This window comes from Suhomyces tanzawaensis, assembly GCF_001661415.1.
Source record: "Suhomyces tanzawaensis NRRL Y-17324 unplaced genomic scaffold CANTAscaffold_4, whole genome shotgun sequence".
NCBI classification, from domain to species: Eukaryota; Fungi; Ascomycota; class Pichiomycetes; order Serinales; family Debaryomycetaceae; genus Suhomyces; species Suhomyces tanzawaensis.
The window spans coordinates 986,611-1,007,064 of NW_017963639.1; the positions used below are offsets into that span (position 1 = coordinate 986,611).

Consider the following 20,454-nt stretch of genomic DNA (forward strand, 5'->3'; position numbering starts at 1 on the left):
AACGATGGCACCTCAAATAATCAAAAACTCTGGTTTGCATAATGAGGGCTGCCTGGTGGAGTATTCACCAGGCTATCTCCCTAAATAGCCATGATGGTTAGTACAACCATCCCTCTTCAAAATCTCCCTCTTAGAACAACTTGGCCAAGCCGTAGGGGTAGCCATGTTCCTTTCGCAAGAACATACTGGTCAAACAGCTGAAGAGCACAAACAACACCACGTTGGCCACCACCACCAATGCAGAACGCGTGGCCTCCAGGTGGATCCTGCTGGTCTCAGTGATCTGGTAGCGGCCCAAGTAGATCATGGCTATCAAAGTCATTGCCAACGAGAAGTAGTTTGCGGCTACCATGACAATTTCGATCCCAAACTGATAATAGAGACCCCCACTGATGTAGATGATGCCCTCCTCGTTTCGTGCCACGAATGGCGTGCCCTGGGAGGTGGTGAACTGGTACCCACTGACAAACACCAACGTGAGGATGACGATGAAGATGGCATAGCCCTTTCTTCTGCTTTGGCCGCGAATAAACGAAGGGCCTCGCTTCTTAAGAAACACGATCACCGCAAACACAGCCACGAAGGTCTTGACGAACTTGGAGGCTGGCGCCTCGTCACGGATGGCGATGTTCTTCTGCAACAACTCGCTGAGGAACCGTGCCAACTCCAACACCTGGTCGCTGACGCCACCCACCGGCAACTTGAACGCGTAGTGGACGTTATCAAGCAACGAGTACGGATCAGCACTGGCTGTCATGTTGGGAGGAATCAACCACACGTGGGGAATGGAGTCGAGCTGCAACTTCTCGAAGATGGGGATGTTGGTGCGGTCCACCACGTCCACTGTGGTAAAGAAGAGCATTCCGCTGCTGTAATCGGCGTGCCATGAGTGTGCAACGGTTGACACCACCTCGGGCAACGTGTCACAGAGCCCACACTCGTGCTTGGGGTCGGTGGACGTGAGCACCAACAATGTGTAGTAGTCTCTGGGGCCTGAGAATAGCGAGAGATTGGCATTGGCCACGGGGATGATGTGGTTGTCGTGGCGTGCAGCCTCTTCTGCTAGCGACAACGACGACGCTGCAGCCATTGCTAGCGCAGCCGCCACGACGATGGCTCTGTATATGGCGGGAAAGATCATATGGATGGTGGCTTTTGACGATGTTTCGCGGTGATAAAACGATGCGAAATGATAGCGCGAAATGATAGTGGGAGGAAATGGCTAGTGGACAAAATGCACTTGGATTTGGTAGAGTATGGTGCATTAAGGTGGTGGAAGTAAGGATGTTTGCTGGCTTTTGCAAGTGTTAGTTGGCCTTACGGTGTTCATTTTTCAGCTTCTGGTTTCAAGCTGTGAATAATGCAAATACCAGCTATAACGGTCATAATATGGCAAACACTCCCAATAGGAGCCATTGTCGCCGTGTTTGGTGGTTCCGGAGGCTCTCGTCTTGGCTGTTACATTTCTCTATTTATTCTAGTTCTTAGGGGTAGACGGCCTGTCAAAGCATAAATTAGACTCACCTTGTGGTACAGTCCCTGTGGGTCTCATTAATACTTGCTTCTCGCCTGCCTCAAAACCACCCTTTTGAAATTAATTAAATACGTATTCACAGTGGAACTATCGTTCTCATTGATCCAGAAGCCTTGATTAGACTCATGGCAGACACCTATAGAAATACGGTCAAAACTACTTTATTATCCTTATCTCTGAAAAGATCCCGTGAATAAAGGAACTTCACGACTATAAGTCTCCGCAGAACTATTGGGAAAGTTTTCAAAAATAAAAGCACCGAGACCAATGAAGAACTAGTAAGCAGAAAATCGGCACATTTCCAGGGGCTAATTACTTCTATGCCTATATTACCTACATGTTTTAAAGGGTTCTTATCAGTTGTAGCTGATAATCTTTTCATCATTCTGAGCTTTCTCACACTCAGCTGGCTCTAAATCTTGCAATTCAACAAGTTATACTTGCTTCTTTGGAATGGTTTGTTTTGGAAATTAGTTTTTATCGCCCAAAACGACCACTCTACTGATCCGTTCATTTAAAAGAATAACTGGAAAAGGTATACTATAAATTTACCGTGGCGTATTCCACCATCACCGTCTGCAAATACAAATTGAATTAACTATTACCGATTTCTTAATATCTATCAGATCAGGACTCTTTTCTGTATAAAGGACATCACCACCCACTTCTTGTACGCATGTCCCACTATTGACTCCCCAATCGATCTCCTCTCTACATCACTCTTGCCTATCCTCTATTAAGTATCTATATCTCCTCTCTCACGAAATCGCTCTTCTCATCTTTGTTGATGATGAAGAACCCCAAGGTGACAATCAGGGCCCCGAATAAGTACCACCAATTGATAAAAAACCCTTTGAACACCCAGTCTCCGATCATGGCCAACGGAATGGTCATGGAGAGCCCCACAGTCACTGTGAGCGGACTGGTCAAAAGAACAGCCTTGCACCAACAGAAGTCACTAACAAAGGTGATGAGGGCGTTAACGAGCAAGAGTGTGAGCACCAGTCGGGATGGAGGAAGCTCAAACGTCTCGTAGCCCGTGAAATGGAGGATGAACAACATGGGCCACAAAAACACCAAGCAGAAGATGCCCACGAAGCCAAAGAACAAGTGAGTGTTGAGGTTACGCTCCTTCTGCGAGTGTTTGATGGAGATCTTGAACTTCAACAAGATGGTGTAGATGCCGTAAATCATGGCACCCGCAAGGGCCAAGATGTTGCCCCAGAGAACCATAAGGCTGGAGTTCTGGTTGGTGGAGGACGAGGTGTCGATCTCGGTGACGATCAATACCCCAGCAAAGCTCAATAGTATGCCCACGATCTTGTTCTGGTTGATGCGCTCCACGGAGTAGAGGTAGCCGATTATCAAGGTGAAGAACGACGACGTGGACGAGAGAATGGTCTGCGATGCCACCGAGGTGTAGGAAAGCGAGGCGTTGGTGACCAAGTTGGCGGAAAACCACAATGCAATGAACTGGAGCGACAACAAGATGGTCTCGTAGAGGTTGATGTTGTCGTCGTCGTCGTCGTGCTCGTCGACGGTGGAGGAGATGCTGGTACCGTCGATGCCAGCCAAGTTGGAGCTGGAGCCGTAGTCGTGGACAAGGCCTTCCTCGTCCTCGCGGTGGACGGTGCTGTTGTAGTCGTGGTGGAGTCTCTGCAAGAACTCGGCGATTGTGAGGTTCTCGTACTTCAAGTAGGGAATGAGGTAGAAGCAGAAGCAGCCTGTGTTGACGTAGGTGATGAAGAACGGTTTTCGGTAGCTGTCATCCTCAACCAATGCATTGACCAAGAAGCTGGACATCACCCAGAACACCACCACGGACGAGAGGTTGATGAGCCCAAGCACCCATTTCTGGGAGGAGCTGAGGTTGTTCTCGGGAAGGAAGAAGGCTAGCACGTACTTGCCTAGCGAGCTCTTCAAGTTAGTGACCGCCGACATGCTGGTGGTATACAGACGAGCTTATCATTTTGGTGATGGTTGGGATGGGCACGCCGCGGGGCGGTCGTGTTTGGGGCCGGCTGGAGATGAGAAGGGTAATGCCTCCTAAGAAGTGAGTATGGCGCGGCACGGTGCCGTATAGCCATGGCGCCCGTAGGGTGCTGTGGTGGTGGACTTTAGATTGATAGCACGGAAACTGCCTGGTGGAATTTCCAGTTCGTTTGGTAGTGGGATCATTCTCATTGACAAGATGGTTGTGGAAATGTTCGTTGGGTGGAATTCCTTTCATTGAAGCACGGTTGGAATCACTTCAGGCGGTGGCGGATCGCTTCGAGGTGATTGGCAGACGGAGGTATCGCTCATTGGGTGAGAATCGCTGCCAGTTGGTGGTGGAACTCCTATTTGAACGAGAGGTGAACTCACTTCCAGTTGTGGTGACACGATCATTGCCTGCCTATAGTAGTGGAAAGTGGTGGATTCACTCCATCACGGCTGAATTTGATTCCAGTTGATTGGTATAATTGCTGCCAATTGATTGCAATTGATTGGTCTGATTACTACCTTTGGATTGATAGAACGAACCAGTCACCACCATTGATACTTGTGGAATTTATGCAAGCTGAAGATACTGCCTTCGCCATTGAGCTGATACACCATCAAGTTACTATGGTGGCTAAAAACGCTACCAATAGTGCTGGTTCCTTTTGATGGCTTTTTCACCATCGATGGAGTTTACCACTTCCACCATGGCTTCTCCACAGCTATCACCCTTCCTTTCCTACTAACTAGGACCTACCAAAGCTCCCAAGACTAAGGTCGACCCCCTCCACTTCAAGTACCCCCGTGATGTGCACAACAAATTCAAGTTTGGTGCCCACGTCGGTATGGCTGGAGGGATCTCCAACAGCGTCACCAATGCCATGGATATTGGTGCCAACAGCTTTGCCCTCTTCTTGAAATCGCCTCGCAAGTGGGCCTCGCCTGATATCAAGGACGACGAGGTGGCCAAGTTCAAGCAGCTCTGTGTCCAGTACGGATACGACCCCTTGAAAGACATTCTTCCCCACGGATCATACTTGATCAACATGGGGAACCCCGACGCCGAGAAGGAGGAGAAGGCCTACGGATCGTTTGTGGACGACTTGAAGCGGTGTGAACGTTTGGGCATTGGCCTCTACAACTTCCATCCCGGGTCCAGCTTGGGGTCGGACCATCGCCAGTCGTTGGTCCGTTTGGCTAAGAACATCAACAATGCCATCAAGGAAACCAAATTCGTCAAGATCGTGCTTGAGAACATGGCTGGAAAGGGCAACTTGATCGGCAACGACCTCCAGGACATCCGCGATGTGATAGACTTGGTGGAAGACAAGTCCAGAGTAGGTGTCTGTGTGGACACATGCCACACGTTTGCTGCGGGCTACGACATCAGTAACGTCGAGACCTTCGAAGCGTTCTGGGCCAAGTTCGACCAGATCATCGGCTGGCAGTACTTGAGTGCCATCCACCTCAACGACTCCAAGGCTCCGTTGGCAGCCAACCTCGACTTGCATCAGAAGTTGGGCCATGGCTTCTTGGGGTTGGAGGTGTTCCGGATCATTGCAAACTACGACAAGTTCCAAGGCGTGCCCATCATCTTGGAGACGCCCGTGGGAGATGACGACGGGGTGTATGGCGAGGAAATCAAGTTGTTGGAGTGGCTCCAGGGCAAGAAACAGCTGGATCCCGAATTTATCGAGAAACTGAAGGAATTGGCCAAATTGGGAGAGAAGGAGAGGGACGAGCACTTGAAAAAGTTCGAAGTCAAGAAGGAGAAGACCGTCAAGCGCAAGGGAAAAGACGTTACCACTATGGTGAGCAAGAAGGTCAAGGTGGAAGCCAAGAATGGGGAGGAAGAGGCAGAATCGAAATCCAAGGTGAAGCTGGTCAAGAAGGAGGAATAGTGGCTAGAGTTCTACCAAGAGTGCTGGAGAGAATAAATGACGAGTCCTTCACCTCAGTCATTTCTAGCCAGTCAGAAATATACTGTCCGATTTTTTAGCGATTAAGTAGATGAAACAAAAGAAGAATCATCTGCTAGTTATTGTAAGCCTTCGAACCGTTTTAGAGACGATGCAGTAATGCAATTATCAAGACTTTGTAATGCAAACAGATTTTAGAGAGTTAGAATAATGCAATGCTATTTGGTAGTGCAAATCTACTGTATATTCAACGTGTTTATAACTCATTTATTCCTCATAGAAATCTTAAAACCTTACTTTCTGTATTTATCCGATGAGCTTCCATACTTTCATGAGTGGGCATGTAACGATGAAGTAAATTTACTTCTTTCATATTGGCTCAAAGTGGAGTGAGGTACGTATAGTCTAGGTAATCACATCACGAAATTCAGCACTGTGGATGCACAAGAGGCTCTCATTAGTGTTCTCGATGCTTAGAGTCGATTTTACAACCAACCAGCGATATTTAGACGATAAAATTGTAGATGGATGTACCCAAACCAGCATTTCAAAAAGAGCTCAAAGGGCCAGATAAAAGTGGGAAAAGGTCTTTCTCCTTATCGCATTGTAACCACCGTCAATTGACAGTGGATGCTCGAAATTACCAAAATTCATTCTTATCAGATTATCATTAGAATATAATCTTTACATTCCACAACCTATGTTTCGCACGTGATATGCCACGTGATCCCTCCAATAAAAAATTGAGCATCAACATCTTCAACTGCACACACCATGTTTGGAGGTTCTTCTACTGGTTTCGGCGGCTTCGGCAGTTCGGCTGCCAATAACGCTTCGCCTTTCGGCGCTGCTGCCAACACAAACACCAACAACGCCTCCCTGCCTTTTGGCGCAAGCAACACTGGCGGAGGTATCTTTGGAAACAACAACTCCACTACCGCCAACACTGGAGGCACTTTTGGTGCCAATGGATCTGCTTTTGGTGCCAACAACACTAACTCAGCATTCGGTGCCAATTCTAACACTGGCGGTGGGCTTTTTGGAGGTGCTGCCGCTAACAACACCTCTCCATTCGCATCCAACAATAATGGATCAGCATTCGGTGCAAACACAAATCAATCAGCATTTGGCTCCAGTAACACCACCACGGGAGGTGGCTTGTTTGGAGGAGCCAACAAGTCCACTTTTGGCGGTGCTACTGCAAGCACTGGGTTCGGAGGTGGTTCTACTGGCTCTCCCTTTGGAGCATCCACCACTGGTGGGTTTGGAGGCATTGGCGGAGATGCCAACGTCAACAACGGTACTGCTGTGAAGCCATTCACCCCCTTCAGCGAAAAGGACACCAGTGGAGCCGTCACTGTGTTCCAAAACGTCTCATCTATGCCCGAATACAAGAACTTCTCGTTTGAAGAATTGAGATTGAAGGACTACGAGCAGAACAGAAAGTACGGCAACGCCGCAGGCCAGCAACCTGGCTTTGGCGCTGCACCTGCTGCCAATGGTGGGTTCGGTTTTGGAGGTCAGGCTGCCAATACCTCGACCTTTGGTGCCAACAACAACAATAGTACCCAACCATTTGGTGGCTCCGCATTCGGTGCAAACAACACAGCCTCGACTGGCTTTGGTGCAGGTAATACTGCTGCGAACAACAGCTCGCCTTTTGGCTCTAACACCACCTCTGCCTTCGGTGGAGCTGCTGCTAACAACTCTCCCTTTGGAGCGAACAACGCTGCGTCCGGCTTCGGTAACACTGGTAACAATGCCTCCTCTGGCTTTGGCAACTCCAATCCCTTTGGAGGTGCAAACAAACCTTCAGGTTTCGGTTCTAATGCTGGCTCGGCATTCGGTGGAGCTAGTAACACTGGTGGTGGATTGTTTGGAGGTGCAAACAACAATAACAACACCAACACCTCGCCATTTGGAGGAAACAATAATTCCAATGCTTTTGGTCAAGCCAATAATGCATCTCCATTTGGATCCAACAACAACACCAATAATGCTTTTGGTCAAACCAACAACTCTCCCTTCGGAAGTCAGAATAACACGAACTCTGGGGGTTTGTTTGGTGCCAACAACAACAACAATAATAATAATGCATTTGGGGCCAATAATAACAACACTGGTGGTGCTTTTGGTGGTGCTAATACAGGTGGTGGATTATTTGGAGGTGCCCAAAATAACCAGACCGGCTTCGGTGCCAATAAACCTGCCACAGGTGGATTATTTGGTGCCCAAAACAACAACACCAGTGGTGGATTATTCGGTCAGAATAACAACGCCAACGCCAACAACACCAACTCAGGTGGCTTGTTTGGAGGTAATAACAACGCTGCTGGTAATACTGGTGGTGGTTTATTTGGCAATAAGCCAGCAGGAACAACTGGAGGTGGTTTGTTCGGAGGCAATAACACAAATAATGCCGGTACCTCTGGGGGCCTCTTTGGGGGTGCTCAAAATAACAACACTGCCAACGCCTCTGGTGGTCTTTTTGGCTCCAAGCCTGCAGGCACCACTGGTGGTTTGTTTGGTAACAACAACAATTCTTCTGGTGGATTTGGCCAAACTAACAACGCCCTCGGCAATAATAACCAGTCTGGTGGTTTATTTGGCAACAAACCTGCGGCTACTGGAACTACAGGTGGATTATTTGGCTCCAATAACAACTCAGCACCACAATCCAGCGGTGGACTTTTTGGAAACAATAACAGTACAGCACCTCAAGCAAGTGGTGGGCTCTTTGGAGGTAGCAGCAACAATGCATTAGGTGGTGCTAACTCGTCTGGTGGGTTGTTTGGAAACAAGTCTGCTACTACAGGTGGAGCGACCTCTGGTGGACTTTTTGGTGCTAATAACAACAACGCCAACAATGCTGGTGGTCAATCTAGCTTCCTTGGAGGAAACAACTTACAAAACTCGCAACTGCAACAATCATTGGCCAATATCAACTCCCAAAACCCATACGGCAATAATCCATTATTCCAGAGTCTCTCTGTTCCGCAGGGGGCCAACTCTTCCTTTCCATTGGCAGTAAAGACCAAAGGTGCCAATAAGAAGAAGGTTTCCTTGTCTGGTGCACCATCAATCCGTCCATTGTTCCGCCCAACTGCATTGCCATCTAATGTGAAATCTCGCTCACCTAGTAGCCCTGCCCCTACGCCAAATTCTTCGTTGTTCTCCAGTCAAACTGATAACGCAATCACCTCTTCAGAAATTTTTGCACCTCAAGTCAATTTCAAGAAGTTGGTGGTCAAGGTTTCAATTGACCAGGACACCAAATTGATAACTGCCGACTCCAACAACGCCAAGCCAAAGAGAGTTTCGTTCTCGGTTGCAGTCGCTAACGAGAGCACAGTCGATGACAGTAAGTTGGTAGAGATCGCAAAGGAGGAAGGTGTGGCTGATGTCAAACAGACCCCAGCGGATGCTACTGCTGCTGAAGTAGAAGAGGCTGACGACAATGGATACTGGCTCTCTCCATCACTCTCAGAATTGAAGAAGAAGTCGCTCTCTGAGCTCCGTGCGATCAAGGGGTTCAAGGTCGGTCGCAAGTACTACGGTGTCATCGAGTTCTTAGACCCTGTTGACTTGTCTAGCTTCGTCAATTTGGACGACATTGCCAACAACTTGGTTGTGTTTGGTACCAGATCTTGTGTGGTGTACCCAGATGGCAACGCACCCAGATTGGGCGAAGGCCTCAACTTGCCTGCCCAGATCACCTTGGAGAACTGCTACCCTATCAGGAAGTCCGATAAGTTGCCAGTGATAGACCCCAAGAGCGACTTAGTGGACACGCACATCAAGCGTTTGAAGAAGTTGCCCGAGATGGAGTTCAAGTCATACGAGCCCGAGACCGGTAAGTGGACTTTCACTGTTGCCACTACTGTCAGCTAGAGCCAGGAACTCCAACTTCGATCCTGCAAAAAGCCCCTCCATTGGGCATAGCCGTGTCCAGCCCTGCCACGTTAATATTTATCTCACAGGCCGCCTGAGCCTGGTCAAAATTGGTATTAACGGTCACCTGTAAGAAAATTCGTTTTCACACGGCCAACCACCTTAGAGCCGACTTATCCCCTGGTCTCTATCTGCCACAGTCGGACAATCCTCGTTGCCAAGTCGTGTACACGACTGTGAAATTACATAACCATAAGCCTCCAGATAACTCCCTACTCAAGATAAATCTACGTAACACTCTTTCTTCTCCTGTAAAGCCGTCGTTGCACGTTCTGGCAATCTTTCCACGCCCAGCACCTCCTCCTCGCCAGCTTCACCGCCATCTCGGTCCTTGCCCGCCCACCAACCATCCGTCCCTGTTCTCTTGCGTCTTTGTTCCCCATTCGCGAATTTACGGCTCGTTACGCAAAAAGGCTTATCTATAAACACCATCTGAAGAGGTTTTTGATCCATTGCTTCACACCACCATGACCAAAGCGTACATCACGTTGTTGACCGACGAGTCTTACCTTGCCGGAGCCTTGACGTTGGCTGCCGCATTGAGGCACCATGGCACCATCCACAAACTTGTTATCTTGTTGACCCACGAAGCCCTTTCCTCGGACTCCATCGACCTTGTCCACGAGGCGTACGACGAAATTGTGCCAATAGACGAATCGCTCATCCAGGCACCATTGGAGGGCGTTCTATCCAAGTTGGGACGTGCCGAGTTGTCGGTAACCTACTCCAAGTTCTTGCTCTGGAACCAGACCCAGTACGACCAGTTGATCTACCTCGACAGCGACACCCTCCCGTTGACCAACCTTGACGAGCTCTTCGTTGAGTACAGTGGGGCCTCTGCAAACCAGATCGTGGCCAGTCCCGATTCTGGCTGGCCCGATATCTTCAATTCGGGAGTTTTGGTACTCAAACCGAGCACCACTGTTTTCGAGGATTTGTTGGCTTCCGCCACCACTACCGAGTCGTTCGATGGTGCTGACCAAGGATTGTTGAACGAATTTTTTAACGTGGCTTCTGCCGGCAAAAACTGGATCAGATTGCCATTTCTTTACAACGTGACCCCTAACTTAGGCCAACACTACCAGTACCTCCCAGCATTCACCCGATTCTTCAAGGATATCAAGCTCCTTCACTTTTTTGGCAAAGTGAAGCCATGGCACCTGCGAGACATCGTGTCTTCCGACACCGCCAACTTCCACCACTTGTGGTGGGCCCTGTTCAACAAGCATTTTTCGGACCCCAAGGTAAGAGCAAGGTTATTGCAAAGGGCACCTGGCGAAGGCTACAAATTGAGATTCGAAAAGTATACCAATACATGGGACGAGCCTGTCCCTGGTCCTCAGGAACTGGCAGCCTTACCCCAATTGGAAGAGCAAGAAGACGAGATTCCGTCTGTATTCCCATGGGAACAGAGAGAGCATGTCGCTCCAACCAGAGTATTCAATTCCTTCAAGTCTTCTGGTCCAGCTGAAACTCAAAGAGTACACAGCAAAGCTGACTCCGATTTACGCAAGAATATCGAGTCCCTTTCTCTGGTAAAGATCGGCTCAAAGAAGCCATCTTCCCTCCTGAAAAACTACCATTTCAGCGAGGAAGGAAGCTTTAATCCGGACCAAGCGTTTGAAGAAGTATCCAAAATTCCTCTTCAATTCTTATCTAAGCAGAACAAGAAGAATTCCAAATAGTTTGGTGGTTAATTTCGCACGCAGTCCAAATCTGCATTTGTTGTGTCTCGTGTCTCGTTGATTTTAATTTTATAGTTGTTTAACCAATTCTGTATTTTTGCCCTTAGTTGGTATTGAAACTGGAATAACGTTCTAGTCCATCCAATTTTAAGATGGTGTCTTTATAAAGTGACTCTGAGCTTAGTTAGATAATAATTGTTTTTAATAATATACCACTTTTGCTTCTTGACATATTTTTGTTCGTTGCTGTAAAATTTCCAGCTTTTTTCGGATTAGAACGAAAAATTAATTACTTCAAGCTAAAAGCTAAATGAAGGGAAATAAAAATTGTAACACATACATGAGTGACCGCATATTGAGTATACTGGCTTTGTGTTAAAGTCAGATATCTGATCCACAGATCAAGATTATAGATCTAAAAAAAATTGCCGGTCCCAGGAATCGAACCTGGGTTTGTTCGGCCACAACGAACTGTACTAACCACTATACGAGACCGGCCAATTGGTTGACATTGGGTGCTCAAGTTACTACCACACTCGGTTTGTTGAAACTAAATTTAACCTTCTGAGGGATTTCTGGCTTACTACTACAATTTAATCACTTCACCTTATGATATTAGTTAATGAATTTGAATTTTTGTACTCAAAAAGTTGCAATTTATAAAAATCAAAAATTTCAATTGAGATAAATTACTTGCTTCTTTCCTATTGCACCCAGATAAAAGTTTTCGAAACCCCAAGATACTAGTGATAAAGAATATGTGCTACACGAAGTTTTGCAACTGAGGTAAACATGAAAACAAAAAAATTATTTTGTGTGGTTTGATTGGGAATAGTTGCACCTCTGCAACGAAACTACGGCTCTTACTTATCAACCTTGACCCTTTAAGAAAAACATACAGCTTCTATGAATAGTCGAAAAACTTACAGTAATCAAATTAGTTCAAGTATAAAGAACTTCTAATAATTTATTAAACGGATGGTTTCATTCTTGTGCACACAAGACCTTTAAGATTAGTGTTCATCAGATTATGGAGATGTAATGTCAAATGAGTTGTCTGCGATACAAAAGCTTAACAGTTACATTCAAAGATAAGATGACAAGTTAAGAAAGCAAATTTTGTACATTTATTACGAATTTTTTGCTTTATTGCAATAATCACCAAAACATCCTCCTTCTCAATTAATTAAAGTGCATTGCGATATAGTATCAAGCTCTAATATTTATCATACTGCCAGCATCTGATTGATAACACATCAATTCACGAGTTATAGAAATGACCAATAATTTAAAGTATAAGCTTACATGATCTACTGCACAACAGTATCGTGTGTCGCGCCACCAGTTGCAAAAACAACCAAACAACAATTCTTATTGCAATATCAAATTTATAACGGTTTGGTCACATTGGTGTATGTCTTTTCTGTAATTTACTCTTTTAGAGCATTCCTGGGTGACTGTAGTTGAGTGAGAGCTCGAAACGTACATTTAATGACATCCTTCTGTTTATTATATATAACACGATTTTTCGCATCTCTAAAAGGGCATGAGAAGATAAATTGATGAGGAAAAATACTTTGAGCAACAATCCCTGGACCAACTGTGATATAAAACTGCTATAATTACACCTAGCTCTCTATATACTTTGGGGAAATTACAGGTTTCACACTACTATGGTGTTATCGGAATCCTTTGGTGGATACTAATGCAATGATTTGATTTTTTTGAGCGGACATAACTATTCGTTGTTTTGAATACCTAAATAGAATGCAATCTATCAAATAATAGCTTTTTGAGAAACGAGTATTGATTACATTATTATGACTTGAAGGACAACGTATTAATACAATTTTGTGTCGACGATACCGAAATTTTGCATCTGATTTGAAATGGTCTGTTGGTTAGGAATACTTTCCATACAAAGTACCATGCTCCAAGTGAAGGACATTTGTATAGGCATTTCCAAGGATTTTAATTTTGTCAGGAATATGTAGGTTTTATCAGCATAAATAGTTTCTTTCGACATACAAAGGTTTTGGTGCCGATTTGTTTTCGGTATCTTTTTACCTGGTACACGGAGGTTTTTCTAGACGTTTTGCCATACATCAAACATCCGTACCTTTTGTTTGAACACATCCTTACCACTAATATATGACTGGAAAATCACGAAGAAAGCCAGTTCTTGAAAACCTTGTATTTGGATTTTATTTTTACGAATGGGAAGTATATTATAATCTACTGACTATACCTATTGCAATGGATAACACACCATTATGGTCAAACCGTTGTAATTTAATTAATTTTTGAATTTAATTTTGTTTTTTGATGATTTTTTGCAACTTGGTGCGCAACAAAAGGCACCTTGTAGAACCAGCTCATGTTAGATAAGATTTTTATTAGGAACTTTGGCTGGACAAGAGGAAAGACAATTGGTTGGTGGTTGTAGGACGAGCATGGGCCTCCCCTTGAGATTAAAACTTCTGATGTCTGTGTCGAGTATATGCTCCGCGGCAGCAGCGAGGCCTCGTACATCGTGAAATTGATCAGAAATCCCTAAAAATTGATTTTTCTTTATTTTGCTGCATGATAGTAGATTATAATTCATCTTCTAGATAACTAGATAAATGCCAGGAGAGCGAGAATTTTGAGTTTTTGATGTGGAGTTAGACAAGACTGAAACCATATAAAACGGTTGGTTTTACCGAATAAGTCCCAGTGGCCGAGTGGTTAAGGCGACACCCTGCTATTTGCAGCTCAGGTGTTGGGTTTTACCTGCGCAGGTTCGAATCCTGTCTGTGACGTTATTTTTTTGATTTTATATGCGAATTATTATCTTAGAGTGCTACTTTTTGAATGGTCCTATGCTATACTGTTTGAGCTACGAGAATACGATAACGAGTATTAATGATCGCTCGTACGCTTCAAGTGTTATTTTTTAGTAGAAATTACAGTTGAGGTGGATTATATTTTCATAGTAGTCCAAGATACTTTGCTATGCAAATGCTTGATCTTGACTGGTCGACTGGTGCTATAATATCACAAACATGTCACAGAGAGTTGAAACATACATCTGTGACCACATGTTTTTTAAGGAGGATTTAGCCTGATATGTTCTTACTATCGACGCACGAGGGACGCAAAAATTAGACTTTGCGTCGTAGATAAAGTGCGTAGATAAAGTGTTCTATTGTGCACTTCGGCTAAGCATAAATCGTACAGTATTAAGAACTTAGAACCTATCAGGCCTGAAACTTCGATATCACCTAGTCAAGAAACAACCCAATTATTGTATAATCAGGCGATGTAATTCCCATGAATAATTTGGCGAAACGGAATACTATTCCAGGCGCTGTTTTTGAATCAACTTGTCTTTGAAGATGTTCAGATAGTTGAGCGGGGGCGGCCCGTATTATTTCACTTTGACTTTGATGCTTATTGCTCGTTTTAGGAATACCAGCTGGTTGAGATTTGCGCTATTTACTAGTTATCTTGGAATGGACCATATCTACTGAGTGATTGCGGGTTACAAGTTACATGGGCCACTGAGGAGAAAGAGATTCACCTGTGGTCTCTGTTTAGCCTTGTTTGGGATGAATACAAAATGTGAAGTATCGCAATGATAATTAAAACTTAAAGCTAGGTGGAGAAACAATTGCCGAGAAAACGTTTTTCCCTATTCGCGAGGAATTCAATTTCGGGTAATTTATACGAGAGTTCGGTACAGCAGCGACGACTTGTGACAACTACATGAATAGGGTATACGAAAGCCCCCATGCCCAATTGTAGACAACGGCTCCCCACGCAAGGCGAATCCTTCATAGGCGCATAAATTCAACTCATAACCAGCTCGACGCGATCCCAGCATTGAGGCTTAATCTCAGACAATACTGTTTTGCACCCAAGAGAATAGTGACCAAATGAAATTGGAAAAATACTGATAGGGACACTAACTATGGAGCGGGCTTAGCTTTTCCATCCCCGCAAATACAAACCCCTAGCGGCTCCCCACTATGCGAGGGCTGATCGTCGCGAGATCAGAAACGGGGTTATAACGGGTTCTGTCATGTAAGTCATGTGGGGCCTTCCGCATGACATGTAAGTCAATACATTACCTTTGTCTGAAGAGAATTGTAGAAATGGCGAAAAAAATTTGTCGTGGAGTGGGGAAGTATGTGGGGAAGAGAGTGCTGAATCGTTTTATTTTTAAAGTTCGAGAAAGCTTCTACATACGGAACGCAGCATAACAATAGGACAACCCGATTCGGACTGCGATCTCAAGGTTACATTGTGTGAACAGGAATGCTTTTGATGGAATGTGGTCCGGGCCAAGCTAAATAACGGATTTACTACCAGCCTTATCCGCTAGTACAGCTCGCTACCGTTAACCGTACTTGAAATTGTCTCACGCAGGTTAATCAACCTTCTGCGTGTGGTGATGATTGTTGCTTTGGTCGTCGAAAAACTCCCTTCTTTAACTTTGGAATTTGGGGCGTGAGCAGGCTGAACCGAACATACATTTACAAAGGGTCCACGGAGAATCTACCCTACTACTAAGTATGTGGCTCGAGTTATCATGCTGAGTCAAGTATCGTGGCTAAAGCATTTATGCGGCTCGGTGCCCAATCTGCAATGCCGCCTGGGTGACGATAGCACCAGCCAATTCGATGTGGCTAATACTGAACTGGACCATCGGCCTCACTCTGATAGGGGGTTTTGACACGTTTCATTGCCTGAAATCGGCACAATAGTGGCACCCTGAAATTTACATCGTGTGGTTTATGGTGCCATGCGGCCACTGGGGATTTCTTCCACATTTGGGTTTCGTTCTGAATACTAAGGCGTTAAGCTTGTTAGCTGATCTGAAAAGAAGATCTAATTACCCAACTATTTAGAAGTCGGTACACAGTATAATAATAAACGAGGAAAAGCATGAGGAATTACGAAGGAGAGCCAGAAAATATCCACGCTAACAGAAAAATAACCGAAAATGAGCAAAATAATGTCCTCAAATAGTTGGCGTTGAGAACAAGGTATCCACCAATAAAATAAATTAGTAATCCGTTGGTATGCACTGCCTCACATAAAGGATTTAGTGTGCCTACAAAAATAGAAGATAATTTGGGAACATGCGGGTCCACTATTAGATCAAGATGCAGAACTCTCACGCGTAAATACGCGACGGGCGACTCTCCTAATGTGAGATCCCCGGAGTTAATGCGAGCCATCGCAGTATCTATTGGTGCTCAGGCGAGTAAACAATAGGCCCGATCTCCAAGGAAAGAAGCCAAGGCATCATCCAACGATGGATGTGGGCCGTCATGATGCCAGCTTCAAATATGTATGCAGAAATGCGCCCGCCTCGGAATTCTAGGTTCGCGTACTCTAAACTCCGAGTGTATCCAATTAGTGGATGTGGTAATGTGTTTCACAAACGTAGGAGTGTGTTACTAGATATTGGATGCATCACCTGTCTTAATAAGCTTTCGAATAACCGGATGTGTGTATCGAATAGACTAAATGTTTGACTTGGTGCTTGTCCAATCTTGCTGAATGCCATAGGGACTCGTGGAGAAACATGGGGTTGGTGCTAACAATAGATCACTAACGTGGTCACAGGCAGCACCGGTGCAGGAAGAACACAACTTGGACCAAGCGGATTTACAAGTAAGCCCTCGTTTGCCGTGGGATTGCCATTAGGCTGGGCAGTGCATATCCTTTGCGGGCCATCATGTAAAGAACAGGCCATTAATACATGAATAAACCATACGCACCAGTAGGTGCATATACAACCATGCGTGGTCAAGACGCAAGCCAAATCTATATACACACAATACGACACAACTTTGTGACAGTGACGATTAATAGTGCTTGCCATAGAACGATACCGATTTTCTACAGGTTCCCGTAGATCCTTATTGTGGAGCAGTAGCGCATATGCATGTTGACGCACATATAAGGAAGCCCGCGCGACTCTAACGCGGAGCAATAGTCTCCGTCCGGTCCGGCCGCAGATTGGTAGTGGCATCCTGTCTCCTAAGTACAGTCTGACGCTGAAGTATTTTGCAAATACGAATAAGGGTACATATTACTAGAGATTTCATTCTATTATTATTTCCCATGAACTATTATCTTAATTCACTTAGACTAACTCTGTATTATGTGGCTTTAGAAAATAACATCCTGAACATAATGCCCTACGATTGTAACTGAACAGATACGGGTCCGACCCAGAAATGACCCTGGACCAGAAAATGAAAGGCGGGATCGAGTGGCAAAAGCACCTGTAAATATTGCATCAATAAATAGGTCACTCGCTAAGGCCATGTTCGGGCTATAGACAGGCGTTTTAATCTATTAGCAAATGCGTAACCTGTAAATATTTGCCAATAGCCACGGCAGCGGAATTCGGCCGATGCCGTTGCTGCAACACCAGATATCCTGCATCCAGCCCAAAGCCTACTTGTGAGGAGAAATACAAAACCTAAATAGCGGGAAAAAACAATTCTTCATCCTGCACCCAAGCCCAACATCGTATATTGCATTACAGATTGGAAATATTACCTATTGCCAGCACAATAATACGAAGCACGGTTTCGGTAAAGATTAGATAATAGAGAATATTTTTAACGAATGAATACATCGTGATTCAACCACGGCACAACCAGATGTAAGGGCTTGGTTCCTCCCGATTGTGATCTCGTTGGCACAAAAGATTGCCCTCCTCCCGTTGTTGGTGTCTCCGTTGACAATTTGCCCCCACATCCAGATGGCCAATTTTAGACTTTGTGTTTTTTTTCTGGAAACTCAAAATGACTCTCCACCAGCGGGTACTGTTGCATCCAACAAGAAATACTCTACCAGGAAAAAAAAATCAGTATTTTTTAAACCAGAAATACAAGAAAATATCGAGCCTCAAAAAAATAAATGTGGGAAAAAAAGAAATGATCTTAGAAGTAATACCGCCCGGCTACACCCATCATAACCTATAACTACTCTACGATATCTTAGGTCATTAAGTTTGATATAATCTGTGGACGCCCATTCCAGAGGACCCTCACACCGCACCTCATCGCTTTGCGTTTTTAACTGCTGTCCATTCGTCCCTAACCATCGGTTATAAAATAAATCTATTTTCCCATCCTATCAATTGACAATTTTAACTCCTGACACTATTATTTTTGTCTGACCGGTATTATATATATCTGAATCGGAGACCAACCATCTATCCATTATCCATAGTTTATCCCTAGCCACCACTACCTGAGCATACCCAAGGACTCTCCCACCACACAGCACCGTCCGCACCCTCTCCGACCCCATCCATCATCTTTACGTCTTATGTCTAATCCATACGATAACACTGCCAACACAAACAAGTCCACTGCCTACACCCACCCTTATCCCGGAGTCCATTACGTGCCCCACCAGCAGATGCAGCAACCGGCACAACAAACCACGCTGAACCAGCAGCAGCAGGCGCAACTCCAGGACCACCAATTGGCCCAGCACGCCATCAAAGATGCATCCGGAGCCTACGACATCCAGCCACGGTTCTACACCCTGCCCATGGTGCTCCAGCAGCCGTCGTACTTCCCCCAGAACTCCCAGTACACCTTCAACCAGTCCATTGTGTATCCGCCCAACTTCCAGCAGCAGATCCAGCAGCAGCAGGTACAGCAGCAGTTGCAGCAGGCCCAGGTACAGCAGGTGCAACAACAACAGCAGCAGTTGCAGCAGGCCCAGGTACAGCAGGTGCAACAACAACAGCAGCAGCAGCAGCAGCAGGTGCAACAACAGGTGCAGCAAGCACAGACCGCCCAGCAGCAGCAGTACTTCGACTCGATGCCTGTCAACAATTACATGTTGATACCGAACAACTCGTCCAACTACACCAATTCCTCTGCATCCACCAGCTACAACGGCGGCGTGCCCGCAGCTGCCGCCACCACCTCCAACGCCTCCAACTCCACTCCCATTCCCGCAAACTCCTCCATCAACAACTTCTACGCCAACAACTACTCCCAGCCAGTGCCGCCCCACCACATGCCCCACCACCAGGTGGCGCCACCGCCCGCGGTGCACCAGCCATCCAAGCCCGATGCCTCCGGTGCTAGCGCTGGTGCCGTCGCCGCCAACGCGACGCCCGCCGTGCTCTATCCCAACTTCCCCGAGCGCTTGCAGCAGCTCTTGCCAGCACCGCCCTTGTCCAGAGCCCCCACCCGTCCCGACATGGCCCTCAGCATGTCGCAGAAGCGGGCCAAGCGGAAGTCCAAGTTCTCCAAGTACCAGGACGAGTTGATCTTCCTGCTCAAGAAGAAGGGCAAGTCGTGGGTCGAGATCGCAGAGGCCTCCAACGTGGGCTCCTACCTAGCAGCCAGAAACCGCTACCAGGTCATCGTGGGCCAGCAGGGTAATAACAATTCCTCCAGCTGGGACGTCCAGGACAAAGTGCATTTGCAGCAGATTCTCGATGCTGGCGAATTGGAGAAGTGGCGCTTCATCAGCCTCGAGTTGAACAAGGCCACCAAAAAGAACTTCAGCGCTTCTGACTGTCGTGAGTTGATCCGTCTCTTGTTCTGGTCGGATCCAGCCCTGTTTGGCGTCACCGAAGACACCATCAACGAGTGTCTCAAGGAAAAGAAGTTGACGGAAAAGATCTTGGACCAGCGCGACCAGAGCATGAAGAAAAAGTCCGACAAGTCCACCAGCGAGCAGGCGTACGTGGAGCCCATGTTGAACGCGAAAATCAACACCAAGGACATCAAGAAGGAGGCCATAGGCGTGGACGTGTCTGCTGGCACCAACAAGGGTCAGAACGCGCTCCACTACGGCCACGGAAGCAATGTCAACGCCAACTACTTCACCACCACTGCCACCACCCATCCCCAGACTTTGCCACATCCCTACCAGCGTGGAATTAACGGCACCACCTCCAACTACGGCCAAAAATCGGGTGGGGGCTCTGCTGGCACCCCCTCGTCAGCTACAGCCAGCACCCAGTCCAACTCGTTAGGAAATAACCCCAACCAGTACGCAGGGTACCCCAAGCACTACTACTAGCTCACAGCACACTTCAATTCTGTTCAATTCTCATAATGGCTATTATGTCTTCGGGCCTGCTTGCTTCATGCAGCTATGTATGTTTGTAATATATCAAGGCAGTCCTTTCAATAAAATGGTTTGACGGTAAGTTTAGTGCAACGAAAGGTTCACTCGTCTACTGTCGATTACTAGCATTTCTTCGATTTTTGAATTAACTATAGAAACAGTAATGTATACGATTTTTGGATTAGTGTAGGATAAAACAAAGGAGGTGCATCAGAAGGTAATATCGCGCAAGGGATCTATTAACCACTAGTTGATTCTATTGACTAATTAGACAAGC

At 46.1% G+C, this 20,454-nt stretch overlaps 8 protein-coding genes and 2 non-coding genes across 10 annotated transcripts; 5 read left to right on the plus strand and 5 right to left on the minus strand.

Annotated features, from left to right (window-relative positions):
• Positions 1 to 130: 130 nt before the first annotated feature.
• CANTADRAFT_22053 (dolichyl-diphosphooligosaccharide--protein glycotransferase) lies at positions 131 to 1,090 on the minus strand (the record flags this gene model as incomplete). The annotated part of the gene is made up of 1 exon (XM_020206778.1): positions 131 to 1,090. One exon carries the CDS (start codon positions 1,088 to 1,090, stop codon positions 131 to 133), a length of 960 nt encoding a protein of 319 aa, XP_020064425.1.
• Positions 1,091 to 2,278: 1,188 nt separating this feature from the next.
• On the minus strand, positions 2,279 to 3,475 carry CANTADRAFT_51913 (uncharacterized protein; the record flags this gene model as incomplete). Its single annotated transcript, XM_020210007.1, has 1 exon — positions 2,279 to 3,475. The coding sequence occupies one exon, from the start codon at positions 3,473 to 3,475 to the stop codon at positions 2,279 to 2,281; it is 1,197 nt and encodes a 398-aa protein (XP_020064426.1).
• A 666-nt stretch (positions 3,476 to 4,141) lies between these two features.
• On the plus strand, positions 4,142 to 5,415 carry APN1 (DNA-(apurinic or apyrimidinic site) lyase; the record flags this gene model as incomplete). The annotated part of the gene is made up of 2 exons (XM_020210893.1): positions 4,142 to 4,172; positions 4,277 to 5,415. 2 exons carry the CDS (start codon positions 4,142 to 4,144, stop codon positions 5,413 to 5,415), a joined length of 1,170 nt encoding a protein of 389 aa, XP_020064427.1.
• A 792-nt stretch (positions 5,416 to 6,207) lies between these two features.
• CANTADRAFT_90394 (FG-nucleoporin) lies at positions 6,208 to 9,324 on the plus strand (the record flags this gene model as incomplete). Its single annotated transcript, XM_020211688.1, has 1 exon — positions 6,208 to 9,324. One exon carries the CDS (start codon positions 6,208 to 6,210, stop codon positions 9,322 to 9,324), a length of 3,117 nt encoding a protein of 1,038 aa, XP_020064428.1.
• Positions 9,325 to 9,851: 527 nt separating this feature from the next.
• GLG2 (Glg2p) lies at positions 9,852 to 11,069 on the plus strand (the record flags this gene model as incomplete). The annotated part of the gene is made up of 1 exon (XM_020210059.1): positions 9,852 to 11,069. The coding sequence occupies one exon, from the start codon at positions 9,852 to 9,854 to the stop codon at positions 11,067 to 11,069; it is 1,218 nt and encodes a 405-aa protein (XP_020064429.1).
• A 426-nt stretch (positions 11,070 to 11,495) lies between these two features.
• CANTADRAFT_t141 lies at positions 11,496 to 11,567 on the minus strand. The gene has a single exon. It is a non-coding gene; the product is annotated as a tRNA-His (tRNA).
• Positions 11,568 to 13,778: 2,211 nt separating this feature from the next.
• CANTADRAFT_t132 lies at positions 13,779 to 13,870 on the plus strand. The gene has a single exon. It is a non-coding gene; the product is annotated as a tRNA-Ser (tRNA).
• Positions 13,871 to 16,922: 3,052 nt separating this feature from the next.
• CANTADRAFT_95626 (uncharacterized protein) lies at positions 16,923 to 17,410 on the minus strand (the record flags this gene model as incomplete). The annotated part of the gene is made up of 1 exon (XM_020211986.1): positions 16,923 to 17,410. A coding segment is annotated over exon 1 (171 nt), but the record flags the coding sequence as incomplete, so codon positions are not given.
• On the minus strand, positions 17,002 to 17,410 carry CANTADRAFT_26274 (uncharacterized protein). The gene has a single exon (XM_020207716.1). It carries the CDS (start codon positions 17,391 to 17,393, stop codon positions 17,235 to 17,237), a length of 159 nt encoding a protein of 52 aa, XP_020064431.1. The 5' UTR covers positions 17,394 to 17,410; the 3' UTR covers positions 17,002 to 17,234.
• A 593-nt stretch (positions 17,411 to 18,003) lies between these two features.
• On the plus strand, positions 18,004 to 20,353 carry AAF1 (C2H2-type transcription factor AAF1). The gene has a single exon (XM_020207717.1). The coding sequence runs from the start codon at positions 18,408 to 18,410 to the stop codon at positions 20,127 to 20,129; it is 1,722 nt and encodes a 573-aa protein (XP_020064432.1). The 5' UTR covers positions 18,004 to 18,407; the 3' UTR covers positions 20,130 to 20,353.
• Positions 20,354 to 20,454: the final 101 nt, after the last annotated feature.